The 24,955-nt window shown below is 38.8% G+C and overlaps 1 protein-coding gene across 1 annotated transcript in view; it reads right to left on the reverse strand.

The window, feature by feature from the left end:
* The window catches only part of CNTNAP2 (contactin associated protein 2), a 677,682-nt gene that overhangs the window by 258,397 nt on the left and 394,330 nt on the right, over nt 1-24,955 (reverse strand). The window contains exon 9 of the mRNA XM_065752999.1: nt 23,732-23,881. Coding sequence (XP_065609071.1) covers nt 23,732-23,881 — 150 coding nt within the window. The remainder of the gene's footprint in view (nt 1-23,731; nt 23,882-24,955) is intronic.

Here is a 24,955-nt window from a genome sequence, read left to right on the forward strand (position 1 = left end):
GGAACTCCTCTGTTCCTAAATTCCAGGCCATGCAAATTTAAGTCAGCAGGTACTAGGAAGCAAGAAGATGCCAGCTTGTATCTTGCCTTCTGTCAACGGTTTACCAGGCTGGTTTGGCCCGGTTCCGTGACAATTGGTGCAGGGGACCCACAGACCCATGCCCCAGGAAAGGGGAAGGAGGAAAGGGGAAAGAGAAAAGGGAAAAGGGAGATGGGCCTAGAAATAAAACAGTGGCAGTGATCTGAGGAGGAAAGCTAAATACTAAATAAGATATCAGAAAGCACAATAACACAATATAATACAATATAATTGGAATTAAAGCTAATAAATAAAATGCAATGAGCAAGAGAGAGTGTCCGATAAACCAAAGGCCTTACACTAACACTGAAGGCAAGACGGCAGTGAGTACCCACTGCTGAGTCGATCCCAAAGGAAAGAGAGCGTCCTGTGACCGCAGACAGTTTTTATCTTTCCCTCTGAGTGTAAACACATAAAAATGCAAAGCATCGCAAAGTCCTCTGGGGAATGGAGTTCTTCTTCTCTTCTGAGACAGGTACAGCCAGAACTGTCGATGATCCATGGAGCTGGACTTTAACTCCAAATGCACAACATGATGTTATGATGTGGAATACCAGAACCAAAAATCATAAAAACAAGACATTCCACCCCTTATTCCACATCACTACATCATGCTTGATATATATAGAAGAACAATCAGTTCCATGGAGAGGTTTGCCCTCTCCAGTAGCTGGAAGGACCCAAACCACTTTTCCCAACATGTTCTTTACATGTACTACAGGGACCTTATCTCCCTCTACAGTAGGTAGAGAGCTGGATTGGGCAGGACCATCGTGATTGATGGATCCTCGAGTGTTGACCAACCAGGTGGTTTCTGCCAAATGCTTCTCCCAGTGCTTGAATGTTCTGCCAACCACTGCTTTCAACATGGTTTTTAACAACCTGTTGTACCTTTCAATTTTACCAGAAGCTAGTGCGTGATAGGGGATATAATAAATCCATTCAATGCCATGAACTTTGGACTAAGTATTTACAAGAGAATTTTTGAAATGTGTTCCATTATCTGATTCAATTCTCTCTGGAGTGCCATGACACCATAGGACTTGTTTCTCAAGCCCTAAGACAGTGTTTCGGGGACTAGCATGGGGTATTGCATATGTTTCAAGCCACTCAGTGGTTGCTTCCACCATGGTGAGCACATAACGCTTACCATTGTGAGATCGTGACAAGATGATATAATCAACCTGCCATGCCTCCCCGTATTTATACTTTTGCCATCACCCTTCCCCCCAAAGAGGTTTCATCCTCTTGGCTTGTTTAATTGTGGCGCATGTATCACAGTCATGGATAATCTGTGCAATAGCATCCATAGTTAAGTCCACCCCTCAGTCACTAGCCCATTTATATGTTGTGCCCCTTCCTTGATGGCCAGAGGTTTCATGGGCCCACCGAGCTCAAAATAATTTACTCTTGTGTTGCCAGTCCAAGTCTACTTGAGCCACCTTAACTTTGGCAGCTCGATCTACCTGATGGTTATTTTGTTGTTCCTCAGTTGCCTGGCTCTTAGGAACATGAGCATCTACATGGTGCACGTTAACAACCATATTTTTTTTATTCGAGCAGCAATGTCTCTCCACATTTTTTTTTTATCTCTCTCCATATTTTTTTATTCGGGCAGCAATGTCTCTCTGACAGTTCAGCAGCCCAAATAGGCTTACCCCTTTGCTGACAGTCATTTTGTTCCCACTGCTATAGCCACCCCCATAAAGCATTTTCCACCATCCATAAGTCACTGTAAAGATAAAGCACTGGCCACCTCTCACGTTCAGCAATATCTAAGGCCAGCTGGACAGCATTTACCTCTGCAAATTGACTTTGTTCTCCTTTTCCTTCGGTGGCCTCTGCAACTTGTGTGGGGCTCCACACAGCAGATTTCCATCTGCGGTGCTTACCCACAATGAGACACGATCCATATGTGAATAGGGCATATCTCTTTTCATTGTCTGGTAGTTCATTATATGCTGGCGCCTCTTTGGCAGGTGATACCTCCTCTGCTGGTGTTGTTCCAAACTTTTTACCTTCAGGCCAGTCCATGATCACTTCTAGGATTCCTGGATGACTGAGATTCCCGATCCGAGTTCGCTGTGTAATCAGCACAATCCACTTATTCCAAGTGGCATTAGTAGCATGACAGGTAGAAGGAACCTTTCCTTTGAACATCCAGTTCAGCGCTGGCAATCAAGGTGCAAGAAGGAGCTGCGTTTCAGTACTGACTACTTCAGAAGTAGCTTGAACCCCCTCATATATGGCCAAAATGTCCTTCTTGGTTGGAGTGTAGTATTCCTCTGAACCCCTGTACGCCCGACTCCAGAATCCAAGGGGTTGGCCTTGGGTCTCTTCAGAAGCTCTTTGTCACAAACCCCAAGTGGGACCTTTCTCTCCAGCAGCAGAGTAGAGGATGTTCTTTACATCCTGTCCCGTCCGCACTGGCCCCAGGGCCACGGCACGGGCTATCTCCTGCTTAATTTGCTCAAAAGCCAGCTGCTGCTCAGGGCCCCATACAAAATCATTCTTCTTCTGCATCACCTGAAATAGAGGGCTCACAATGACACTGTAGTTTGGGATGTGCATTCTCCGAAAGCCCACTACACCCAAAAAAGCTTGGGTCTCTGTCTTACTGTTGGGTGGAGACATCTGTTGGGATGTGACGACATCCATCTTGCCACTTTATACCTAGGAACTGAATTTCCTGTGCAGGCCCTTTCACTTTGCTTTGCTTAATAGCAAATCGAGCTCGCAGGAGGATTTGGATTATATTCTCTCCTTTCTCAAAAAATTCCCCTGCTGTATTGCCCCACACAATGATATCATCAATGTATTATAAGTGCTTGGGAGAACCGCCCTGTTCCAATGCAGTTTGGATCAACCAACCAACATGACAAACCCTCTTTTTCTTCCTGAGTTACACAAGATATTCTCTGTTCATTCAATATGGTCTTCTGTCCTGCCAGCTCAGGTTTTGGAATATGTCACATATACATGCATGAAGTACAGATAAATTTGTAATGACTAGAAGAAGGATGTATGCCACCAAAACTGCTAGCTGCACTTATACGTCCACTCCATAAGTAAAAATTGTCTCTAACCTGGGAATCAACAGAGGTCAAATTCACTAGAAGATGGCAAATACTGTCTGGTTTTTTTTTGAAAAGGGAAAGAAAGAAAACTGGTAAATTACAGACATATCAATCTCATTTCAGTGCCTGGTAAAATTATGGAGAAGACTGTTCTGAAAATTACAAAAGATACCCTTGAAAGACAGTGCATTTTTTCCTCTTAGCCAACACTGGTTAATGGGAAAAAATCCTTTTAACTGATTTAATTTCCTTTTAGGAAAATGTTACTCATCTAGTTCATAAAGGGAAGATAGATGGAATCTTTTAAAATTTCAGTAAAACTTCTGATACTGTTTCTCACATTATTCATCTGGACAAAATGTTCAGCATACTGCTAGACACACACACACAATAGTACAATGAAGGAAAAATTATTGCTGGATGGGGCTCAAAGTGTTATAGTTAATGGGCTTAAATCAGGTTGGTGGCTAGTCGCTGGTGAGGTTCTGCAAGGCTCAATTTTAGTTCCAGTTCTCTTCAATGATTCCATCAAAAACTTGGATATAAGACTTGAAGATATGCTGTTTTCAGATGACACTAAATTGGGAGGAGTTGTTGACTCTCATGGGTAGACAGGCCTTTCAGAGAGATCTTGACAAATTGAAGTTCTGGGCAATCACCAAACACAAGAAGTTTAACAAGAGCAGGAGCTGAATTCTGTACCTGGGACAGTGTAACCCTGCATATACCGAGGAATGAGAAAGTGGAGAGAAGCCTCACAGAAAGGAATCTGGGGGTTCTGGTTGATGGCAAGTTGAATGTGAGCTGGCTGCATGCCCTGGCAGGCAAAAGGACCAACTATACCCAGGCACAGCCTTGATAGCTGATTATTTGAAGGGACTGTCCCACTCTGTTGGTGCTGGTGCAGCCCCATCTTGAGCACTGTGTACAATTTTGTGTATCACAATAAATGGAGGACAGAAGACTATTAGAGGGTGCCCAAAAGATGACTAGAAAGGTGATAAAGGTTCTAGAGAACAAAATGCATGAAGAGCTTTGTTTAACAGCGATGTGGGTAAAGGGATCAAATGCTCATGTGGTAAGTTTGCAGAATGCAACACACCGGGCAGGACTGTTGATCTGACTTATGGTAGAAAGGCTTCATAGAGAGATCTGAATTGGCATGGGCAATGGAATGAGTCCCATTGAGACACTAAGACTAAATGCCAGGCTCATGACAACCCTGTGCTGATATAGTCTTTGATAAGAGGAGCTGCAAAGTGGCACAGCAGAAAAAGATCTGGAGGTTCTGGTTGACAGCCAAATGAGCATGAGCTAACAGTTAACCCAAGTGGACAAGAATCCAATGGCAATTCGGCCTGAATCAGAAATATTCTGACCAGCAGGATGAGGGAAATTATTGTTTCCTTGTACATGACACTGGTGAGGCGACGTCTCAAATACTGTGTTCGGTCTGGGACCCTTCACTTCAAGAAGGATATACAGTTGCTTAATCATGTGCAGAAGGGAGCAGTGAAGCTGGTAAAAGGACTGAAAAACCAAGGTTTGTGGAGGATTACATGGAAAGCTATATAAAGGAAGGCGGAGGATGACATTAGAAGTGACCTTGAACTAGGAAAACAAGATCTGATGAAGGTCAAGAGACTTGTTTTTGCAGTTGTCTAGACAGCGAGAGTTGTCCCATCAGCGAGACAGCACCTTCACCTGTGGCCCTGTGGCTGACTTGGTGCTCACCTCAGGTGACCAATCAGTGGTTCAGGCTGTGATTCAACAGTTCCCATACAGATCGACTAGATGATCTTTTAATATTTCTTCCAAGTCAGACAATTCTAAGATTGTATGAATTTTTTTTCACAGAGTGCTCAAGCACTGGTATAGGTTACTCACTGCAGTGGTAGATACCCTATCTCTGGAGCTATTTAAGACAGGTAGCTCTAAGGGATATGATTTAGTGATGAGGCTTGTCAGATCAAGTTGGCTGTTGAACTTCATGATCTTGAAGGCCTTGCCCAAAATGTATTTTATAAATTCACTTTTCAATGTGTACATTTTTAGCACAAACATGATCATGAAGTTTTTATATTTCTATCAGTATTTACAAAAAAGAAAAAAAAGTGGGGTGGAAAATATTAAGTGAAGCCACATCATGTGACATAACCAAGGTAATGTGATAACAGAAGCCATTTGTTCATGTGTGTTAATTTTCCCCAACTCTCTCGGTTTCTTAGTTGGGCTAAGCTAGAGCTTAACAATACACCAATACCAGTCTAGAAGTCTGTAGAGACATCAAACATCAAAACCAGTCTGCAAATGTGTGGGATGTTCTGTATGAGTGAGTACAACTAGAGACATCCTGTCAACTAGTTTCACATTCTGTCATGTACCTTATAGCTTTATGATCTGACATTATTCACCTGTTCAAGCACATTACATCTGGTAGCAGAACAAAGCTGGGTGTGATCTCCCAGGGGTCTGACTTTTTACCATGGATTAATCTCCATGTCTCCAATTAAGGAATTTATAGACCTGTCTGGCAACTGTACTCCATCCAAATGATTAATTGCTGTTCACATTTTTACGTGGCTTTGCAACTAGCTCTGAACAAGTGACAACTCTCTGTCTAAAGGTGGTTCCATCTGCCGACAGCTAGACAGATGGTGATTGGATAAAAGAGACCCATTGACCTCCTGGCTCATGGTTTCCACCTTCTCATTGAACGAACCCCACATATGGGATGAAGAGAAGGGCCCCTAGAGGCCCCTGTGTCCATGAGGAAGTCATTATCTTCAGCAAGCAGTGGAGCCATCCCCCAAGAAAGAGGTCCTTCACTTGCCCTTCCATCTCCTTCTAAACACTGGCAGATCTCAGCCCATAGGCCCCAGCTCTCAACACTGCCATGTTCTGATCACTATGGGATTAGAATCCTATCACCATGGCCTCCTGGTGTCACCAGCCTCATCACTGTCTTCTGTTTGAGTCCTATATACATATATACAGAGACACCACAGACAGAAAAGATGTCAGTGGCAATTTATCCTCTTGTAAGACAGACTAATAGTGAATTTTCCAAGGAGGCAGAGTGGATTACCTTCCAGCCAAGATGTGGAAGGTGATAAAGAGGCTCCACATCATCAAGTCAATGGAAGTGAACTCACCTGAGAGCAACGGAGAGCCTGTGGAGGTAGATCCACAGCTGGAGTCAGAGCTGATGGAAATGGCCCTACCTCCATCAATGCAGAACCATTACAATTTAACTGCCAGTCAGGTAAGTTCTGACAGTTTTGTCAACTTCCTTGAAACACATTAGTCTTTGAAAATTTCACTGATAAATTTTTCTTTTGGAGAAAAAGATTAGCCTAATACAACTATTTAAGAATATCTTCCCAGGATAATACTATTGCCAGATCAGTAAACAACGCACCACTATTCACACTTCAAAGACCTTTTCACTATTTCAGTTTTCTTGCCAAGCTGGGAGCCTATTTTTTGGGATAGATTTTAAAGCCTTCTTGTAAGTTTTTATCTCCTCTACTTAACGTAGTGTATGGGAACTGTTGAATCATGGCCTGAACCACTGATTGGTCACCTGGGGAGAGCACCATGTCAGCCATGGGGGCACAGGTGAAGGTGATATACCTGTGTGAGTGGAAGGGGTGGAGCCTGGCTCCACCTCTCCCAAACCCCATTTAAGGGCTGACCACCACCAGGAAAGGATCTCTTCTTGGAGATCCCTCCTACGTGGAGTCCTCTGCAAGCCTTGACATCTTGAAGGTGAGCCATCTTTTCTTTTGTATTTTCTCTTTTGTATTATTTGTATCCTATATTTATAGAACTACCCAAAATATACTATCATCTGTATTATTTTGTTGTGAAGTACCATCCTTGGGAGTTATTTACCTCATATGTAGTTATCAAGCTCCTGAGCATTCCTTGATCTCTTGTCACAAACTGTGTTTTTTCCTTTGTGGTGAGTTGGGTCATAAAATCCATAGGTTTTTTTTATTTAGATATTTTGCTGTTTATACCTTTGCCCAGCAAAGCTATTTCTTTGTCTGTTCTCTTGCTTCTTTGTTCCTTTTGAGTTCCTTTTAATTTCCTACAAGGATATCAAAAAGACTAAAATACTGAGCTTTTAACTGCAGCCCTTCTTGTTGAAAGTATAGCAGAAGGTTTTTGGAATCACTCAGTACTATAAATTAGTCTTCTTGTTTTGAAGGGGGAGAAATAGTAATATTTGGTTTTGCCTATTTTTGAATACATTGGATTGTGTAATTTTTTTTACTAAAATGTGAGGCAGATGGGTGATGAGACTGAATCCTTACAGATATGTACATAACAGAAGAGCACTTAATTTTAGAACTCAGTCTGGCAGGTATCAGTAACCAGTATGTGGCATTTCCATAGGTAAGGGTTTCTGTTTAAAGAATAGAGAGTAAAAGATCAAACGGGTGCACTGTTCATTGTGACTGATTCCTAATCATAAAAAATGTGTGGGTTTAGTAGATATATTAAATGCATCTCTTCATAAGCCCTTGATCTTGAGGGGCATTTTTCAGGTCAGTCTGAGAAGGGAAAAGGTTTTCAAACTGGTTTGGATAACTGCTTAGTAACACTGTGCCATCTAAAGACTTAGGGCTTTTGATTGCCTTGAAATGTATAAAAATTCCCTTACATTTTTTTTTACTAAGTTTAAAAGGAAAACAACTTGCAAGAATCATTACAACTGACAAGTCTGACCTTGACAATAAGAAGAAGCAGTGACAGAGAAAGAAAACTAAAATATATCCAATATTTTTGTGCTTAACGAGATATTGGAATCACTGCTTCAACTGACTGCTTATACAACAGTTGGAGCTACAACCTTATCTTTTGTAAACATATGCTTCCCTACCAGTATTACTGAATACAGTGAGAGACCAGAAGTTCAGATTTTTCTGAATGTTCTTTAATTAAATCCATAATATTTTTATTACAAGTTCAATACCTTTGGAAACTGAAAATCTGCAGAGGAATGTTCCTTAATTTGTCATTGCAGTAGCTCTGTTTCTAGAGCTGAACCACTCATTTATGGTAATTATGGCTTTTTCAAATCAATTAAACCTAGAGATGTTAATCTGAATATGCATTTTTGTGTGGAAGTCTTTAAATGATCTTACTGACAAACATTTGCCTGAGCCAAAGGAAAGGCTTGACTGACTTGATCAGAAGCAGATTGATAGCAGTTCGTATCAACAGAGTATTTCTGAAAAAGCAGCTCAGGTTGACTCTGGAACATTCTATGTGTGTACCATTGTTTATAGTTGTTGTGAACAGGGTGGAATTTGTAATAATAATTTATTACAGATTGTTTTGGGATTTTTAGGCACTAAATTAGACAGAAACAAGTATGGATTAAATACTAATACCCAGCTTAAGAAAGTGATAAAAGCTTCAGAAGGCTGCTATTTTTTGACCTATCGGGAATATTTTACTTGTAGCTATATTCCCATTATAAATGCTGTAACCAGATAGAAGAAACCAACCTTTGATAAACAGTTCCAAAATACTACATTTGAGGGACATTTTTCACTATGCTGCTTGGTCTATGCTATTTATACTCAGTCATTAGGCTGACAGTAATGACAATAAAAAAAAACACAATTTGCTCTGCTAATATGGGTTTCAACTAAAACTGTGTTAACACTTGCAGCAAAGCTTTAAAATACAAGATGTTGGGATTCAAGAAAGAATATTCAGAACAGAAGCTGTGGAGCAAGACAAACACCATGAGAAAGGAATACTGAAAACTAAAGGTGGCTCCAGGAGGGAAAAACAAAAGTCAAGTAAGCTGGGTGATAACGACCTCGATTAGAGGAAGAGCTTGTGGCTAGGAGTGACTCAGGACTGGTTGAGTAAGCACCTGCATGCATAGTTAAGGACAGTTTGTGGAATGTTTTGTTGACAGGTTAAAGAGGGTGGGAAAGTTAAAGAAGACTTCTGAATCTAGGTAAGGGATATTAGAACCTGCAATAATTTGGATCTTTCACATCTGACTCCGTGCCTCAGATGCTGCAACAAAACATTCTTTGCACTTTGAATTTAAATATCAAACCTTTAAAGTAAGACAAAGAATAGTATTGTGCTAGCAAAAATAAATTTGATGGTTTGTTTTATTACTTAATCACAAACTCCCTTGTATCAGTTGGAAACAAGGAGAAAACTGAGAAGTTAGATCTAAAATCATTTTCTGGGCCAAATTTAAAGCAGATGGGAAAACCAAATAAATTAATGATCCATACAAGCTTTGGGATTTCCAAACATTCATTTAAACTTTCTGGGATCTTTCAATCAATAACTTTAATGGTAATGATCTTTCAGTTGACAGACAGTAATGGTATTTAAACTTCCATGTATGAATACTCTTATGAGATATGCTCTCACTTCTGGGAAATCAGCATAACTTCTTGTCTATTTGAAATGCCTCTAGACTAATGCTAGCAAGACAGAATAAACAGGAGGAATTTAATACAGATCAGCAAGAAAATTGTTTTACAATTTGATGTACAATTTTCTCAATTGATTTACAATTTTTTTTACAATTTTCTTCATAAATATCTAATTTCAAAACTATCAGGAAACATGACACAATTTTAAATACTTCAGACTTTAAACAAAGCAGTAGGAGGTTTTTGTTATGTTTACCACTTCTTCTAAATACAAATAATAATAAATCAAACATGATCCTCCCCCTCTGCTCTGGCGAGGCCTCACCAGGAGTATTCTGTCAGTTCTGGGCTCCCCAGTAAAAAAAAACCAAGGATCTCCTGGAAAGAGTCCAGGGGAGGGTCACAAAGGTGATAACGGGTGTGGAACACTTCCCATATGAGGAAAGGCTGAGAGACCTGGGTCTGTTCAGCCTTAAGAAAAGAAGACACAGAGGGGATCTGATCCACATCTATAAATATCTAAGGAGCAGGAGGCAAAGCAATGAGGGATGAAGCTGGATCAGGCCCAATCAGCATGGGTTTACAAATGGTAGACCCTGTCTGACAAACCTGATTTCATTCTATGACAAGGTGACCAGCTTAGTGGATGAAAGTAAAGCTGTCACTGTGGTCTATCTAGACTTAAGTATATCCTTTGACACTGTCCCTCACAATAGTCTCATGGAGAGGCTGGCTGCCCATGGTTTGGATATGTGTATGTTCCACTGGGTGAAACACTGGCTGGATGGCTAGTCCAAAGAGTTGTGATCAATGGAGTTAATTCCAGTTGTTGGCCAGTCACGAGTGGTGTCCCCTAGGGCTCAGTACTGGGGCCATTCCTATTCCTCATCTTTATTAAGGATCTTGATGAGGGGATTGAGTTCACCCTCAGTAAGTTTGCAGATGACATCAAGCTGGGAGCGAGTACTAATCTGCCTGAGGGGACAAGGATACTACAGAGGGACCTGGATAGATGGACCAAGGTAAACTGTATGAGTTTCAATAAGGTCAAGCATTGGGTCCTGTATTTTGGTCACAACAACCCCAGGCAACCCTACAGGCCTGGGGAGGAGTGGCTAGAAAGCTGTCTGACAGAAAGGTACCTTGGTGTACTGATGGACAGTCAGCTGAATATGAGCCAGCAGTGTGTCCAGATGGCCAAGAAGGCCAACTGCATCCTGTCTTGTATCAGGAATGGTGTGGTGAGCAGGACTAGGGAAGTAATCCTGCCTGTACGCAGAATTGATGAGGACTCACCTCTAGTACTGTGTTCAGTTTTGGGCACCTCACTACAGAAAGGACATTGAGGTGCTGGAGCACGTCTGAAGAAGGGCAACAAGGCTTGTGAAGGGCTTGGAAAATATGTCCTATGAGGAGAGGCTGAAGAAACCAGCTGTTTAATCTGGGGGAAAAAGAGGCTGAGGAGAGACTTAATTGCTCTCTTCCAATATCTGAACGGTGCATACAGCAAGAGCAGGGTTAGTCTCTTCTTCCTGGCAACAGGACAAGGGGAGATGGCCTTAAGTTGTACCAGGGTAAGTTTAGGTTGGAAATCAGGAAACACTTCATTACAGAAAGTGTTGTTAAGCACTGAAATAGACTCCCCAGGAAGGTGGTTGAGTCACTGTTCCTGGATGTGTTTAAAAAAAGTTTGGATGTGGTGCTCAGGGACATGATTTACTGGAGGGTTGTTAAGAGTTAGGGAAGTATGGTTAGGACATGATTGGACTCCATGGTCTTTAAGGTCTATTATGATCTTTAAGGTCTCTTCAAACCTGAGTGATTCTATGACTCTTCTTAGCAGTGTGAGGCAATAGGACAAGGGGAAAACCTCTTCATGGTAAGGGTGATGGAGCGCTGAAATGGATTGCCAAGAGAGGTTGTGGAGTCTCCTTCTCTGGAGATGTTCAAGACCCATCTGTGCAATCAGGGAGACTGATTTGTCAAGGGAGTTGGACTAGACAATCTCTAGAGGCCCCTTCCAACCCCTACAATCCTGTGATTCTGTGAAACATAAGAATAGCTTACAGACACAGCAATATCTTAAGAATCGAGCAACACAAACATTGGAAAAATACAGCAAATGTGGTAACAAGTTTTTTTTTTAATACCCATATCATTTCATCTCATGAAGACGTTTATTTGAAGTAAAATACATCCAAAAGATGCCTTTGTGTTGGGAAATGGCTGCAGGAGCAGGGAGGTCATGGTGATATGTACGAGCATAGTTTGCATGGAAGCACAGACTATATACTCATGGAAAAGTATTAGATGATGATAGGAGGTCACGATGTCCCTGGGCCAAGTGACAAACAACTCAAGGCGGACATGAACTGCTTCAGCTGAGCAACCCAAGTTGCCAAGATATCTATGGGAAACTTCTGTGATTATGTTGTTCAGCCTGTCGTAACTATAGGTATTTTTTAGAATAAGCTGTCTTTGATAGTCTATTCTGTTTAACTAGCAGGTGTTCCCTTTGGGCTCTGTGTTATGCACTGGCTGTGCTGATACGGTGCTCAAAGGAAACTACACTGTGTGAACCTCAAGAAAAGTAAAAGCAGGAGATGGTCTGTGGCAAGTGGGAGAGGAGCACTTTGAAGCAGGGGATGCCCTGCCAGTGTTGCCTTTCACATCTACTGCTGATGCATTCCTGCCTGGTTTCTTAAGATTAGGATGATATCAAAAGTCACCTCCTCCAGCATGTGTTTCTCACTGCTGTTAATTGTTGGGAGTTTTTTAAAGTTATTTTTCTCAAGGCTCTCTACCAATGGTTATGTGATATTTTCTATACGTCCCTGTCTTAAATGCTATAAGAATAAGGCTGTCTGGGTAATAAACTGAAGTCTGATCACTCATATATTGAGTCCTGTCGTGCTTCCCTGCTTGAGAGAAACTGATTAGGACCCTGATATCCACAGCACCTTTGGAAATTCTTAAAGTAGACTGAGCTGATTTTATATTTCCATGTCATGAGCTTATAGCTCATAATCCTTACTGAGAAGGTACAATTAGGAATACAAACTCTCAAAACTCTCTCTCCTAAATTAACTTTCATATAAAAGCTAAATAACCTGAATTTATTTTAACAAACAAATGATTTGGAGTCTCCATTTGATTGAATTTGAGCTACAATCTTTCATTTCTAATTAATTGCAGGTGATTTAAGTCACAGTTATGTAAAAATGAACAAGCAGGAAAATATTCCTTAGTAAGTTTGCCCACAGTGTTCTCATAATCTTAAAGGAGTCATTAATATGCTAAGTTACTTAGGGATCATAGGTTTACCTTTAAGTTAAGGTCAAAAATAGTTACTGGAATGTTCAGAATTTCTTTAAGGAAATCACTTCAGAAAAAGATTTCCAATTATTTCCCAATAGAAATTTTGCTCTACACTGTATCAGAAAAATGCTGATCTGGAATTACAATTGTGCTGTATGCACATTATATTATATTAGTTGTATACTATTGTAGTTTAAGCACATTATCTAAGTCATGTAAACTGGGCTTTTAATTGAGCTCTTGTTGATATTACAATTCCTTCTCTTTGTTTATTTTTACACAGTGATTCAAGACAAAATTAACTTGAGTTAGAAATTGGAGATGGTTATTCAGTCAGTTATAAAATCATGTTATGATTTTATAAAACATTACAAATTATGTTGATATCTACTAGGATTTTCAGTTGTTTTTCTAAATGTAATTGGAATATTAAATAACAGCTTTTAAGACAGTTTTATTAATTTCTATTTTTCACTGATTTGTTCTCAGCATAAGCCAACATAATTAGGATACATTAATCACTGAATATAAGGAAAAACGGAAATGTCTTACCTAATCCTAAAGCTAAAACCTCTAGAAATTATCTATGAGCTGAAAGTAAGGTGGCACTATCAAAAGCAAACAGTTTGTGTTCTGGTACATAATATATGGACTATCAAAGACTTGGTGAAAGGATATAATGTGGGTACAAAGTGACTACATAAACACCAACACTGTGCTCCAGCTGCTACCTTTTAATCTATTTTTGTTTCTCTTAATAGAGAAGGTGTCTTATGACTTTGATCAACTTAGTGAGTTTCTGTTTTCAAGATACTGGCTTTGTACAGTGTTAGTTACTAATTTATTGCCTTTTCCTTTCCTAATTAATCACATCGACTAATTTTTTAGCCACTACAGAGTACAGTTTGACATTTTCTACAATAATCCTAAAAAATCACAGTTAAATGGCAAGTCAGTTCAGATGTTTTTTTTCCCATGGATCATTCACCAAACATCAGATTTTACACAGGCTTGCTTCATTGATCTTTTAACTCTAGAGTAACTCTTTTTTTAACCCAGCATATAACAATATTGAAAAGGAATTTTGCCATCTCATTATTGACACTGGCAGCATACTACTCCTGTCTCTCTCCCATCTAATACCTGTGCAACATTCATTGCCACGCAAGCACTGTCGGTAAAATCTAAACACCCAATCGTGTTATCATTTTAACAAGTACTGTGTCCACCAAAATAAACCAGAGATGCACTGCTTACTATTAAACAGGATAGTGCCTAATAAGAATAAATTAGTCTTTACCAACACTAAATCCACATAAAAATATATGAAATAAAAATATTTTAAAGGTCATTTTGTGATTTCAGACTAACGCATTCTATTAAAATATTTTGAAATAAAACAGCCTATAAAACTCTTTTAAGAGTAGTTAACACTGCTAGCCAGAAAATGGCTTGATAGATACTTTACAGCATAGCTAACAAATGAAAAACATCTTTTTAGGGTCTCAATAAATAAACAAACAGCTAGGACACCTAGCCTCAGACATACTAGCCTTCTAGCATCTACAGAAATAGAGTTCTCTGTTCATTTGATCATGACCAACTACCTGCATAGTAGTAAATAAAAGATGTAAAGGCAAAGAGACCAGCACAAGATGTTACAAAAAGAGGAAAGTAAATGCTCACCTGTCTCCAAAGCTCTAGGCTCACAGGGAAAGAACTCCAAAAAGGAATAGTCTTTAACAAGAGTCCATCCTCAGTGGCAATCAGTCTTTAAATGAGGTCTAAAAAGGGTGCAGCCTAGCTCCACCCCTTTCAGTTGCACAGGTGAATTGCCTTCACCTGTGCTCCCAGGACTGACCAGGTCTTTCCTTCAGGTAGTCATTCAGTGGTTCAGGCTGTGAATCAGCAGTTCCTATACAATGGACATCCTGGTTAACTCACTAAGTACTATATATCAAGGTATATACAGTGAATACATTAAAAAAAAGAATTTGGATTATTTTCCTGCATTTTACAATGTCACAGTTAAAACTTTGTTCAATAGTGGGTGTGGAGTAGACAATCGCAGAATCAGAGAATTGTAGAGGTTGGAAGGGACTTCTAGAGATCGAGTCCAATCCCCCTGCCAAATCAGGCTCCCTAGACCAGCTTGCACAGGTAGGTGTCCAGGCAGGTCTTGAATGTTTCCAGAGAATGAGATTCCACAACCTCTCTGGGCAGCCTGCTCCAGTGCTCTGTCACCCTTACTGTGAAGAAGTTCCCACGCACGTTTGTGTGGAACTTCTTATGCCTTGGTTTATGACCATTTCCCCTTGTCCTATCACCGCACACTGCTGAGAAGAGTCCAGCCTTGTCCCTTTGCCTCCCACTCCTTAGATATTTATAGATGTGGATCAGATCCCCTCTGAATCTTCTTTGTTCAAAGCTGAACAGACCCAGATCTCTCAGCCTTTCCTCATAAGGGAGGTGTTCAACATCTTTTATCATCCACTGAACTCTTCCAAGGAGATCCCTGTCTTTTTTGTACTGGGGAGCTGTCATGGTTTTATGATTGTACCATGTACTGGTATTCCACATCATAACATCATGTAGTGCATTTGGAGTTAAAGAGTTAATGCTCCAGCTCCATGGATCATCAATGGTTCTGGGTATACCTGTCTCAGAAGAGAAGAAGAACTACATTCCCCAGAGGACTTTGCGATGCTTTGCATTTTTACATGTTTACACTCAGAGGGAAAGATAAAAACTGTCTGCTGTCACGGGACACTCTCTTTCCTTTGGGATCAACTCAGCAGCGGGTGCTTGCTGCCTTCAGTGTAAGGCCTTCGGTTTATCAGACACTCTCTCTTGCTGATTGTATTTGATTTATTTGCTTCAATTCCAATTATACTGTATTATATTGTGTTATTTTGCTTTCCAGGATCTTATTTAGTAAATTAGCTTTCCTCCTCAGATCATTGCCACTCTCTTGTTTCTAGGCCCATCTCCGTTTTCCCTTTTACCTTTCCCCTTTTCCCTTTCCTGGGGCGTGGGTCTGTGGGTCCCCTGCACCAATGATCATGGAACCGGGCCGAACCTGCCCATAAACCTTTGACAGGAGCCCAGAACTGGACACAATACTCCAGGTGAGGCCTCACCAAGGCAGAGTAGATGGGGAGGATTACCTCCCTCAGTCTGCTGGCCATGCTCTTTTTAATGCACCCCAGGATCCCATTGGCCTTCTTTGACACCACAGCACACTGCTGGTTTATAGCCAACCTGTCATCCACCAGGACACCCAGATCCTTCTCCTCAGAGCACCTCTCCAGCAGGTCACCCCCCTAACCTGTACCAATGCATGTGGTTATTCATCCTTAGGTACAATACTCTTTACTTTCTTTTGTTAAATTTCATCTGGTTTCTTTCTGCCCAGGTCTCCAGCCTGTCCAGGTCTTGCTGAATGGTAGCACAGCCTTCTGGCTTGTCAGCCATTCCTCCTAGCTTTGTATCATCAGTAAACTTGCTGAGGGTGGACTCTATCCCCTCATCAAGGTCATTGATACAGATGTTGAACGGTAACAGACCCAGCACTGACCCCTGAGGAACACCACTAAGTACAGGCCTCCAACTGGACTCTGCACCAGCGATCACAACCTTCTGAGCTCCTCCAGTCAGCAAGTTCTCAACCTACCTCACCGTCCATTCATCTATTCCACACCTCAACCTTGTTATAACGATCTTTATGAGGTGAATCACAGAATGGCATGGGTTGGAAGAGACCTTAAGTAACATGAATCTCCAACCCTCCTGTCACAGACATGGCCACCAACCTCCCCATTTAATACTAGACCAGGCTGCCCAGGGCTCCATCCAGAAAGGATCTCCCAGAAAGGAGACAAGAAAATACAAATCGTTTTTTTTTTTTTTTTCCTCTGTTTAGGCTGCCATTTGGGATTGGGAAAGTTAGAGGGACTCAGCTATGGATTTCTCTTCTGCTGCTTTATATGAAAATATTTCATTTAGCACAGAATAGAAAATTTCTGCAGGCAGCATATACCATGCCTTCGAGCTTTTGAGCTTTTCTATTCCTAGATGCATATACTGTCACTTCCTGCTACAAGCAATGCATTTTCTACTTTTCTGCTGTTAGAGATGATGATACACTTGTCAATGAAGGTGATAGACTGAAATGAAACTAAGGCCATGCAAGCCATCAAACTTCTGGCAACACTGTATCTGATAGTATGGAAAGCTAGTAAATGCACCAATAAGTAGATATTTCTCTTCAAGTTTTCACAGAATGGAAGTGCAGTTTCTACTCAGTTTCTCCTCTAGTTCCTAAAAATGATACTTTCTAAAATCAACTATATCATCACTGATATTCAGTTACTCGCACTAAAATAAGCTTCTCTTTGCATATGCTGAAATACGAGATTTCTCTGAAGAAAATTATTGTCACAACATTAAATTCACGGACTGTTCAATTTGGTCTCATCTTTCCACAAAACACTGGGGGAAAAACCTCTATCCTGACCATTCTTTTTCCTGTGAAAATTGCTTGTGTGAAGAGGAGATTCACATGCCTTGAAATGAAACAAAACTGAGTGTTAAGCTTTTAATGACATGTTCTAATGAAATCAAGCCAGTTAAACACAGTTTGGAGTTCAGTACAAATAACTAACATAGTTGAATATGCCAAACATGTTTTGTACCTTCATCTTCATTACTAGAAGACATTCAAAGAAAAAAACAACAAAAAACAAACAAAAATCCCCAACCAGAATAGACCTATTTTCTTACCTTTCTGCTCAAGCTTTATGTAATGCTTGCTCTTTAAAATGCAAGGTTTTAAAATACAATACTTTTAATTCAATGGATGAATAAGGAAAAATGAATAACTTGATGCCATTGCAAATATATAACGTTAAGTACCTTTTCTTCAGCAGTGACACACTTCATATTATTAAAAATCAGTGCATTTACATAATGCCTGTGACATGTGATTAGAGGCAGGTGGGTATTTTTCTTTTTCTAATTGTGCTCCAAGTTCTGGATCCTTTGTTTAGTAAGCGAAATTGAGCAAAACATGTTTTTTGTCAATTGCCCACCAATTATTCAATAAAAACATATCAAAATATATTCACAGAGATATAAGGAGAATTATTATGATTACTGAAGAGTTTATGTAGCTTCCAATAAAGAGTGCACGCAGCAAATAAAACTGTTAATCTATTTCCTTTATGAAAATACTGAGTACTGAAGCTAAACTTTATGCATACACAAGTACTTGCAGTTAATTATTTAATATAACATTATACTTTCTCCTGAATAAATCTGAAAGATATACTACTGTTCGTGCCGCCTTCCAGATGTTACTTGAGGTTATTTCTGATACAATGAATCTTAGTGCCTTCAATGAAGATGAAGATTGCTTTGGAATCATCTTTTTAGCAGAATACAGACATTGTGTAAGACTTTTCTTTAAATATGTTCCTGAAGGAATGTGAAGATAAACCAGCAGTATTTCAAGAAGTTTTATAGATGATATGCAGCGGCATTGCCTGGTCACAGCCTGAACCAGTGAATGAGCATCCGAATGACCGGAGCAGAAGAGCCCAGGTCCACCCGTCCCCGCGCTCGCCCCCTCGGCGGTGCTTCCGGCGGTGCTTCCAGGAGCAGAGATACACTCAGAGCCTGCGTGGGTTGCCCCCTACCTCCCCGGCTCCCTTCCTTCCGGAGCGCCAGTGTTCGAAGGAGAGGCGGCTGCGTTCCTTAACTAAACGGTCGCCGAGAGGGGTGAGTTCATTCCCCTTATCTCTAATAACTCTTTCTGCAGCACCTCTACCTCAAGCTCTGTCACCACCTTTGCTTGCTTTACAATGATACAAAAATCACTTTTGATGTATACAAAAATGCTTGTCCACAAGCTTACAGTAAACACTGAAAACTACTTACAGAGTTCTGAAATACAGAAAAGGATAGCCCTTGAGGAAAAAATGTGAACTGGATTTGTATGACAGTGTAAAGCAAGCAAAGGCGGTGACAGAGCCTTTATTTGAGATAGAGGCTCAGGCAGTCTGATTGTTTCCAGGAGTTACATATGTCTTCTGCTTTTTCAACAAGAAAAATTCTAACATATTGAAATGGTCTAGTTTTGGAACACAAAATATCTGTGGCCGCATGGCCAATGCGTGATACAAAGTCCAAGAGGAACACCTGCTTGCAAAGTGAGTTTGTGCAAAAATAAAATAAACTATGAAGTTCAGCTCTCTACAGAACATGATACTTTCAGCTACAGCCACAAATATCAACTCTCTTAAAAGTGTCAGAATACCTTGTTCCATCCCAGTACCATTTTTCAGTCAGGGATTCGTAGGTCTTTGACGCAGAAGTTAAAAAAAAATAAACATAATAATAAATGCATATTTAAATCGAATCAAAATCAAGGAAGTATCACATATAGAAACAGTTTCTTTAATTAATAAAACCTTCTAAGCCTCTTGAGTCTCTTAAACTTATTTGGTGTAGGTAAGGTGCCTTATGCTTTTCTTCTCCCATTGTAGCCCCAGCTTCTCAAGGTGTAGGTGACAGAAGAAAGGTGAAACAGATCAGAACCAATGCTGTGAAAAAGTTCTATTGTCTGAGGTTACCCCAATGCTATGAAGTCATCACAAGAAATTGTAGAACCCATTCAATATCAACAATGATTAATTTATTATTTCAGAGCCCTGAACCTCAAAATTTTGAATAATATATTAGGATCTTGATATAATCCATAAATAAATAAATAAATAAATAAATATATAGACAGACAGATAGATAGATAAAACTACTGAATGGAAAAAAACAAACTCTTCCAAGCAGGAAAAGCAAAGGGAAAATAATGTAACAAAGAATCTAAGGCCAGAGAGAAATATAAAAGCTTGAAAAGTTTAGCAGAAGATGAGCGCTTTAACCTAGTTGCTTTAGCATTCTGACTCTCCTTGTTTTTAATTTGTTGGATGGTATGCTAGAGTTTGTTTCTTATTTTTGTTTAAAAGTTCAACTCTAATCCATCTTCTCTGTACTATTTAGTACTATGAGATTAAACTTTCTTAGCATCACTGCTATGACATCTTTTCTTTTGTCACCTGTTTTTTTCAGAGCCAAAAGAATTTTCCTTGACTGAGCTTACTCAGGGCCATAGACTGGTTTTCTCACACACTGATTCAGCAAGAAATCAGGAGTTTAATGCATTTTCAACTCAATGGATCACTGAATAAGTAGCCTTCTAAAGTTGAAATTACTTACCTTCATTTCATTCTTTCAGAAAACTTAAGAAAACTTAAGTGATAGCCAATTCATCCTCCCAGGGCAATTTCTTATTTAAATTGCTCTTTGTTTCACCGTATTTCCCATCATGTAGCTATTCCTAATCTACTGAAGGCATGAACATTAGGCCATGTAAGCATAGTTGTTAATTGTGTGCCTAATTAAACAGTTGTATTCAAGATATCTAGGGATTAGATCTTATACATCTCAGTTTTATTACAGAAGAATAATGCTGTTATAACAATATTTTCATGAATTACTCAGAAGATGTTATGTGTCTAACTTCTGAGGATTGTATGAGATGTAGAAGTGTAAAAAAGAATGTAAAATAAAACTGCCTGGGAAAAGACAAGAAATAAAAGAATGGCAAAAGCTCTTTATCACCAAATATTTGGGATTTTTTAAGGAACAGCATCAGAATTCCTGTTTGATTTTAATTTGTCTGCAGTCAACTCATAATTTTCACAGAATACGATTATCTCATGAACGCAGACAAAGAAACAAAACTACTGATAGGATGAAATGTGAGAGATCTCTGAAAACTACTTCTCCTACTTGGTCAAGCAAGCTCTGTTAGATCTGATCCAGAGTTTTACTGGTGAAAATAATTCAGTACTGTGTTACCAAAACACTTTCCACTCCAGATCAAACTCAGAGTAGACATACTTTACACCTTTAAACTGAGAATCAAAAGCTTACACTGGAGACTTTTCAACTTGTCACCTCACACTACAAAGTATTTGATTGGCTGTAAGAGTGGATTAAGAGACTTAAGGATGGTTCACAGTAAGAGAAGATAGATTAACGAAGGCAAGGTTAATGAAGGCACCACCTGGGATAGGGAGGACAAGAAGTTGAATATAATAATATAACAGCCAAATGGTGGTTGAGCAAAGACAATAAACTGTAAAACCATGGCTAGCTAAGTACCAGATAGAATCAGATTGCTCTCTTGAAAAGCAGTAGAGTGAAAAGTACTCAGTGAGGAAGACATATGGCCTTCATCTCCAAGACCCCTGCCTGCAACCACCAGGAGGCTCTGCACAACCTGAAGGAATCTGAAGTGGTACCTATGGAAATAATCTCCTGGAGCTGATTGTAATAGTCTGTCCTACTCTCAGGAATGTAAAGAATATGTATCAAAATGATACATATTGATTATACGATGAAATGTATCAAATGCTTTGTGCTTTTAAAAATGTAACCATTTCTCTGGTGTGTGTGCACAGCACCAAATAAACATACCTGCTTTATAACCTAACCCCAGGTTATAGAATTTGATTCCTCAAGTCATATTATACAGATGAATTTGGTGCTATGTTGATAAGAGAAAAAAATAAACAAGGATTTAAACACTGTTTCACCTTCCTAGTCCAATTTTGCAAAACAGCACTAAGCCATTGACTGAGAGCCCATATGGTTTTTTCTTTGGAAATATATGATTTCTTAAGATCTACTTCGTAATTTACAAAATCATCACTAACACGTTTTCCTTTTGTAGTCCTAGATACACAGTTTTACATGACAGGATTTGTCTTCTTCACTGGAAAGTGCTAATATCATCCTTAGATTGTAGGAATGCAAATAATTTAATTGACTGCCTGCCCTAGATATGCAGGACTGCCTGAAGACTTCTTACATAGTAGATGCAACAGACAGCAATTATAATTTCTATTAGTACTTCAATTAGGTTTCACAGTATCTACAACGAGCACTGAGAATCATACTCACCTCAGACCATATCATACAGAAACAAGTCCCGTACCCAAATAACTATATTTTTGCTCTTTTGATCTTCCATTTTCATAAGACTGGTCTCTCCAAAAAAGCCAACTGATAATGATAACTGAAGACACTATTAAATAAGGAGGTTGACTAACTATTTTCAGTGTCTGAACTAGCTAATCTTGTTGTGGACACTGGGTTAACAGCATGTTCAGCTTGCCATTAGTCTTTCCATTTGCACGGAAAGAGAGAGAGGGAGAATTCTGACTCACAGACATGTTCCTGCTCGTACCAAAATCTAAGGCAAAAAAAAACAAAAAACAGCCATCCTGGGTTTCCACATTCCCCATACTTATTTTTATTGTAAATGATGCAAATATAATCAATAATAATCAAAATCCTATGAGTAAAATTGTTGTTTTTTTTTTTTTTTCAGACATCACTGTGAATATATCTGTGCAAAACTCAATTTAGTATTCATGATTTGTTTGGAATATTTAAATCATTACATTTAGCAGAATGATGTTCTCCTTGGCTATTCAATCTTTAATCCATTCCAAATTTTGAATAAATGGTCAGTTTTATTATAGGACTAATATTATGAAATACTGCCAGTGCAAAGTTACGTCAAGAAGGTGTGAAAATGATAGTTTTTTTTATAAAAACAATTATTGTCCCCAGAATTCAAATTTATATCTGTGGTATTTCTGTAGAGAAAGCTGTGGTTATTTTCACAGAATGAAGTATATGTAGTATTTGCCTTAATACTTTAAGTTAAAACTCAATTTTATTTTCATTACAAGTATATGACTGATAATTTAAAGAGAAAAGTAACTATACTGTACTAAAATGCTGAAACTCTAAAATTCTATTCAGCAAAGACAACAACACTGTGTATAGTATGTGTTTGCTATTTTAATACCAGGAAACAAAAATAGAAAAAAAATACTTAATTTGAGGTCAGTGAAAAGGAAAGCTTGGAGAACGTTATATTTGCACACAAGAATGAATTAGGAGAATTTAGTTACAAAGTGAGTATGTGTTCAAAGACATCCAGAAATGCTGATTTTGCAGTTTCTGACACCAAAACATATAATCCTCTGAATTCAAGAGATAGCTCCTTCTCAAACCACTTATGCATATTTACAGGAAAACAAACAAACAGACAAAAACCAAACCATAAACAGTTTACACATTATCTACCTGAACTTACTCCTAATGAAACTAATAAATCAATTCACTGATGACAGTTAGGTTTTGCAGAGGTTTGAAGTTCCTAACTATCTCACTTTGAAAAATATTCAAACCATAACCTGCAATAACTATTTGTGGTACATGGACTTCTAATGGTCAGAAATACTGAACATAGGGCTTCAACTTATGAAAGCTCTAAATTATCCATAATAATGACAGCTCTTAAAAAAAAAATCAGCAAAAGGCTAAGAACAGTGGTATTTTCTGTCTTCAGGTTTCCAAAACTGAAAAGAAATAATCTCTTTCAGTGTCATTTAATTAGGCTACTAATAATGGGAAGGGACCCATTTAGAGGATGAAATATTCCATGAAGATATAGACACCCATTCGAAGTTGGATCATTTCTTGTACTTTTTTTTTTTTTGCAAGAAAAGGGAAGTATAAGTAAATTTAGAAGTAAAATTAAGTTTAGCATTCTACTATACTTCTGTGACAAAATGCACTCATTCGTTTTAGAAGACTCAAATACTGTGACAACTAAACTCAGAGCCCCATCTCACACAGATCAGAAGAGAACAGCATTGTAAGCAGATGTTTATTCTGACATATAAATGTATTTACCTCCAAATAAGTATTTCTCTCCAGTTTTAACTTGTAGAGGGCTATTTGTTCGAACAGCTGAAGCTTCATCTCCATCAATGGTGAGAACAGCAAAGTTTTCTTTAGCTAGAAGTCGAACTTCATGCCACTGCCCATCATTGAGACCAGAGCCTACAAAGAACAGAAAATACTGAAAATTTTTACATTGTGCAATATTTATTATTTATAAGTGGTTAGCGTGCTTCTTCCTATCTCCTTATGAAAAGCCTAATGAAGCCTATTTCAGAAATGAAGAAATTCCAGTGCGAACACCAGGCAATATTATTAAAGTAGCTATTGAAATGAAAATTTCATTATCAGGATAAATGCAAATATTGGAACTCCTGAACTAATCATTCTGTCAAGCATAAGTGTTTTTAAGTATACATGTTCTCTCTCAGCTTACCTATCAAAAGGCCATAATCTACTTTTCTCTAATGAGAAATGTCACATTCATTTATGTGGCCAAGCTCGAAAGGAGAATACACCGATTAATCAATTGACATATACACGCTAGTGATTGCTGCTGCTGTATTATGATCATTGCCTTTATCTAAAGCTACTTATTTCCAAAAAGGAAAAAAAAAAAGAGTGTGGAAAGCTTATGTGGAAGTTGAATACATAGATAATCTTGTAACAAAGATGTGAGCTTAGTCAGAGGAAAAAAATGAAGACATTATCACAAATCCAGAAAATGTCTACCAAAAGCCTGAACTTTAGAGGATCACTATGCTCCCCATTCTAACAGCAACAAAGTACATGAATCCATTCATTCCCTTGTTGTTTGTTTTAAAAAAACAAACAAAAAAAAATGAACACAAAAAACATAATGAACAAAAATCAAACTAAACAAAGAACTGAAGTACTTCTTCAGTTGTCTGTAGGAGCTGTTAGAAAGCCATTTTGCTTATTATGTTAAGTTCACATTAAAACACAGCAAAAGTGAGAAGTGTTTGTTCTGGTCATTGTTTTCCAGGTAGCTTACATGGTTTTGACAAGTAAACATTATAATAAAAGCAAATTTCAGATTATAGCATCTTTTCAAAACAACAGTTCTTCACCTAGGAAAAGGTGCTATCGCCTTACTAAATGTACTCTGCCAAAATAAGCCATAGTGAGAGGCAATACACTGTATCTAAAATTAAACAGGACATTCCATATCATCAGAAGTATAAAATGGGACAGTTTCAGAATATTCAAATGACA

Source organism: Cyrtonyx montezumae, unplaced genomic scaffold, assembly GCF_038088225.1.
Source record: "Cyrtonyx montezumae isolate F1298 unplaced genomic scaffold, pur_monq_1.0 scaffold_8, whole genome shotgun sequence".
Taxonomy (NCBI): Eukaryota; Metazoa; Chordata; class Aves; order Galliformes; family Odontophoridae; genus Cyrtonyx; species Cyrtonyx montezumae.